The sequence below is a fragment of the Cupressus sempervirens genome, chromosome 6, assembly GCF_028749045.1.
Source record: "Cupressus sempervirens isolate cs-2001-9-10 chromosome 6, ASM2874904v1, whole genome shotgun sequence".
NCBI classification, from domain to species: Eukaryota; Viridiplantae; Streptophyta; class Pinopsida; order Cupressales; family Cupressaceae; genus Cupressus; species Cupressus sempervirens.
The window spans coordinates 559,202,346-559,207,975 of NC_143123.1; the positions used below are offsets into that span (position 1 = coordinate 559,202,346).

Genomic DNA, 5,630 nt, shown 5'->3' on the forward strand with positions numbered 1-5,630 from the left:
TGCATAACACGATATGTCTTTTGTGAATCTCACGGAACGAAACTTATGCTTACACAATTTTCTAAGTATACTTTACCCAAACTTATCCTCTAACTTTGCTAACTCAAAAATTGTGTTACGTTATCATTAATGACAAGCCTAACAACTTTCCTTAGCCAAATTGCCAACATATATCTCTATGAAAGAGGAGATTTAGGCAAGACATGATAAAACAAAACCTCGTCTCCAAAGCATAGAACTACTTGAGTGAATCAAGGAAAAATGTGTCATCTAAAATAAATGAAAAGAACATGTCAAAATCCATAATAAGTGTAGATAAATCAACTAAAGAAGAAACAATACAAGGTATTGTGATCCAATGTAAAGCTAGGAAAGAGTGGGAAAACTAGGTTTCAGAATGCAATCCTAAACCCTATACACTAAAATTAAGGACAATGAATTTTAAGATCTAGAAAAAAATCAAGCTAGATCAAATATACAAATATCTTCAAAAAAATGTAAACCCTGTATCATATTGTGGGCCGGTGGGGCAAGCACAATGATAAGTACTAAATTCAACCACCAAACCTTAGAAAGTGATAGTTTAATGAAGTTATAACGGCCAATAAGAATACAAACTTGAAATGTCATAAAATTAGAATAAATGGAAGATTTGAAAACCTAATTACAATTATAAAGAACCACATTAAATTTGTCAATTACCAATAATAACTCAATGATACAAATTAGATTAGTTAAATTAATTATAGGTACTTGAATATATAGGGGAAAAGACCTAGTAGCTACCTAGGCTAACTTTGCGCACCTAGAACTCCTAAGTTGTAAGTCAATTTTTTTCAATTTGTTTGGTGTGCCTCCATAGGTGAGTATAGAGCGTAAAGCTAAGGTTTTGAATTTTGGGTATTCACGAATCTCTCTATAGGGATCATGGAGCGCAAAGTGGTCAAAAAATGTCATTTTTAAAAACGCTTGCCCAATACCCGCTATGTTCATGTACCAATAGTTGCTCACTCAAAAAACACCATTACTTGTGGTTAAAGGTCTCAGTATTCTTTATGAAATGTCTCAATAGTGGTGCACAAATTGGTCAATCACCGACTAATTAAGCTAAAAAATGATCAAATATTAGTACATGTGTGATCAGCTATGATTACACGTGTTTCCATTTTCTAGAGCTCTTTTAAGAATCATAATTGGAAGGTATCGATGACAAAACTATCACGATTATTAGACCACTTATCAATTACTAGGTCTCTTAGGTGTCTTCTCCACAAGTAATGAAAATAAGATTATATATGGAAACATAAATATGTTTACAAGTTGAGTTTTATGTGTAACACTGAAATAAGAACTAGCTAAAGCATGTATCTCCGTTAGGAGATATTTCTGCATAAGTTCCTCGTGACAACTGCCTTACTTGCCCCAACAAGCTGCATATAACTTGCCGTATGGGATTCATATTGTATTTATGGCCTCGCTTCTTAGCTACACGTAGCTTGCCGTATGGGATTCCTATTATATTAATGGCCCCCCTTTTTCTCCTCATTAGTATGAGTGGATGAATAAACCAAATAAATGTACCTCCGTAATTATGTCATTGTTAAATCATTGGTTTTTTTTTGTTAAATTGGAGCCGTGAGCATGTGGATTCTCATAAACGCATATTGGCATGTTATCAGTTTTCTAAGCAAAAACTCAAACCAGAACAAGAACTTCTGAATTTTTGTGGCCAACTTTGTGTTTGTTAAAAATTATGTCTAATAAAGGTGGGATTTCTGATATAGATTTTTGTTGTTGTATAGAATACTAAGCTCTGAAAAAGTGAACAAATCTTTGCATTTCTGATAATTGGGTATCAGCAAGTGAAATATTTTTTTGCATTTCTGATAGTTGGGTATCAGAAATTCTGAATATGGCGGGTATTTGTAGTATCAAATCCACAATCCCAACTATAATGGGCCAATTGGGAATGCAAGCCAATCAATATTCTTTTCATTCCAGGAGGATAAGTTTTCAGATGGTTATGAAGAAGAACAAGGAGCAGCTGAAGCGGAATGTATGGTGCCACTGCACATCTGAGAGTAAAGAAAATATCACAAGATCCAGAGAAAAACTCAAGGAGACGCCGAATGGAATGCCTTTACATTATCCTAGATTTACTAAGGCTGAGTACGAAGATATGCCCGAATGGAGAGTAGATCTATTGCTGCAGGAATATGGACTGCCATTGAGGGGTTCTCTCCAAGACCAGCGCAAATATGCAATAAATGCATTTCTCTTTACTGCTCAATTGCTTGATGAGGAGGAAGAGAAAAATTAATCTCTTGGTTCCCAAATGCACAAGTATTGCAAAACTCCAGACTTCTACTTCAGTTGATTGTGTCATATAGATTTGCCATTTGGGAAATTATTTTCTTGTTTGTGATCTAGTGCCCCCCTTAATAATCACTCCTTTATAAAGTAATTGTTAGTTCCTTCAAGGGTGGATACTATTTTTTTAAGTATTTATAATTTAAAAGTAAACCTCTTGGAAGATTTTTTTTAGAGTTTTGTGTTTGGTTCATGTGTGTTTGGATTTGTTAGTAATTGTGTTTAGTTTTGTTAATAGTTAGTTTATATCTTATATTGTTTGTTGTTTCAGTTGAAGATTGTATATTTTCTTTATGTATATCATGGATCCTTTTAATTTTCTTGTGTTTAGTTGGTTTCTTTTTGTAAATAGTTTAAAAAATTCATATTCTAATAATTGGTGGTAGTTTTGCTAGTTTGTATAAAAATAAAAGGTTGCCATGTTCTTTTTCTTTATACATATCATGAATCTTTTTAATTTTCTTGTGTTAAGTTGGTTTCTTTTTGTAAATGGTTTGAAATTTTTCATATTCTAATAATTGATGGTAGTTTTGCTAGTTTGTATAAAAATAAAAAGTTCCCATGTTCTTGAACTTTCTTGCATGGAATGCTTTGAAGTGTATTATATATGATATTCTGAAAAATATTTACAAGTCTAGACATTCTTTATTTGCAAGAGATTTTGTTTTTGTTTTTCTTTCTATAGTTTATTGAGTCAAAGACAACTAACCAAATTTTGTGCAACAAACACATAACAAGATGTGGGGGTGTTTATATTTTTGTTTCTCTTAAGTGACACTCACACTTAGTGGACTAGGGATTTACATATCACTTTTAATATTGGCAGTCACTTCTTTAATGTTGATAAATCTAATCTTTGACAATGATGACGTTGACAAATCTAATATTTGGCATTGGATTTCTAACTAGTTTCTTACTACAAATTGAGATTCCTATGGAAAATTTAATATGGTGAAGGTGACATAATAAAAATATAATAATCTCCTTATGTGTATGACAACTCATGCAGGGAAGCTTGGTACCACATGCACAATAAATTAGGCTATTTTATTGCAATACTAGTTAGCCTCATAATCATTATTTGTTGGCAAGTGGGGTATAATCTTAACTATACATCTCTAAAAGTGTTCTCAAATATCTCAACAGATTCACAGTGTTGTTTTAATCTTTCCTTAATTTTATCGAATTGAACATTTGCCAAAAATCCTTTATGACCACTTTCTATTAAAGTTTTGTATTGAATGGTAGTTTACCATGGACAAGATAGAAAATTCAATTCTTACTCAATAGTTCTTACTAAATTAGTCATCCCTTTACCATATTTGACTTGTTTCAAATTCAAAATCTCATCTTCAACATCAAATTGACTAAGATTGAATAGTCGAATAACATTGTTAATCATGTGCATCTTTCTTTATATATTTGTTGGCATAACCATAACCTCAAAGTTTTATTGCTATTCTTAAGTTGCAAAAGAAACCATTTGTTCCTTCTCTACAAGCAGCCAAATTTTGCCAACAAAAGTACATTATTTATAATCATTCTACTAAAGGAGCTCAAGTTAAAACCTATTTTCACTAGTTTAAAATTGCAAATAAAGTTTCTATGGGATTATTTTAATACTTAATATCTTAGCATGTTTCTTGTTTAGTTAATTAGAAGTAAGTAAAAAAACTTCAACCATTGGTTAATTGAGCTATCAACCGTTCTTCAAAGTATTTTTGTCATTATCAATAATTCTAAGAAGCCCAAGGTTCAAGTAAGATTGCACTCTTCAACATTTCATTGATGTGGTTCCATGTCAACTCTCCACATCCTAAGAGGGTCAATATGAATAAGGTGTTACCTAGGATGACCTTCAAGAAGTATTATTCACCATTTTATATATATATATATATATATAATCCAATGATTTTTCTTATGGATTCTGCAAATCCTAATGCGATATGGTTGATAATAATATTTTAAAAGTACACCTATAACTTTATCATTCAAATATTTCAGCTATATTAAAAGGTAATAAAGTCAATGTTATTCTTGTACAAATAAATCTAAAGATCATGATGATAGCTACAACTATAGGTTGATAAATTTTCTCAATTTCTCCTACCAAAACAATATAAATGTATTTTTCCCTTCCCTAGATATCATTTGGCATTTGAAAATTCTGATGAAAACTCCCTCTTCTCCCACTTCCCCTCTTGTGATTTCTTGCACTCCTACGATTTCTCCTGAAATGGTTTATGGGTCTGTCGCGATGGCCTCTGCAATGGCTTTGCTTGCCCAAGCTACTTCAGACCGTGCTTCTAAGGCTTCTATTTTCCCTCTTGCTACGGTTGTGATGGCTCGGGTTGTTGGTCCTACACCCGATGCTCAAGCTATTCACGTTGTGGAGATGTCTCATACTCGATCTAACCTTTCTTATGTGGATGTGGTTGCTTATGATGAAGGTATTTCTGCTCCTGTGCAGAAGGGGCTCTATTCAATTACGCCTTCTGTCAGTTGTTCAGCTAAGCCTATTTCGGTATGTAATCTGCTTGTGCTTCATCTTGAACAAGATATTGTTGATGAGATCAATTCATATGTGGTGGATTACTTCTCTATAGCTACTATTTTTTGTTTTAGGGGTTTTTGGCCCTCTCTTTCAGATTTGCATGCTTGGATTTCCAAATATTGAGAACCAATCATTTTAGGTGTAGTGCAGATTTACCCTATTGCTAGGATTTTTTATTATTATGAAATTTGATGTGTTGATGACAGAAATGGCATCTTCTACTGTGGTTTCTATTGGGAGGAAAGATTCCCCTTGATGGCCAAACCTTGGTATCCGACATGTAATCCGACTACTGAAACCTTTAATAAGATTCCTCTTTGGGTGAGGTTGTCGAATCTTCCCTTGCATTTTTGGTAGGGTTCAATCCTAGAGGCTATAGGGGATGCCCTTGGGGATTTCATTTTGATTGATTCAGTTTCTTCCAATGTCTATAGGGAAATGTATTATCACATCCTAGTGGATATGGATACCTCCAAGGGGCTCCCACCATTATTGCAGTTGGCTTCTCTAAATGGTTCTTGGAACCAATTTCTTGATTATGAGGGTATTCCTTTCAGATGTAGGAAATGCCATAAGACTGGCCATCTCACTGCACGATGCTCCTCTGACAAGATTAGATTGAAGAAATCAACTTCTTGGTGGTTGGGAGATTTGGATGATCACTATACAATTCAAAAAGTATCCACGAAGGGGGATGGTTCAGTTA

At 33.4% G+C, this 5,630-nt stretch overlaps 1 protein-coding gene across 1 annotated transcript; it reads left to right on the plus strand.

Moving 5' to 3' along the window:
• The first annotated feature begins 1,583 nt into the window (after window positions 1-1,583).
• LOC149553484 (uncharacterized) lies at window positions 1,584-2,544 on the plus strand. The gene has a single exon (XM_089789907.1). The coding sequence runs from the start codon at window positions 1,913-1,915 to the stop codon at window positions 2,318-2,320; it is 408 nt and encodes a 135-aa protein (XP_089646033.1). The 5' UTR covers window positions 1,584-1,912; the 3' UTR covers window positions 2,321-2,544.
• Window positions 2,545-5,630: the final 3,086 nt, after the last annotated feature.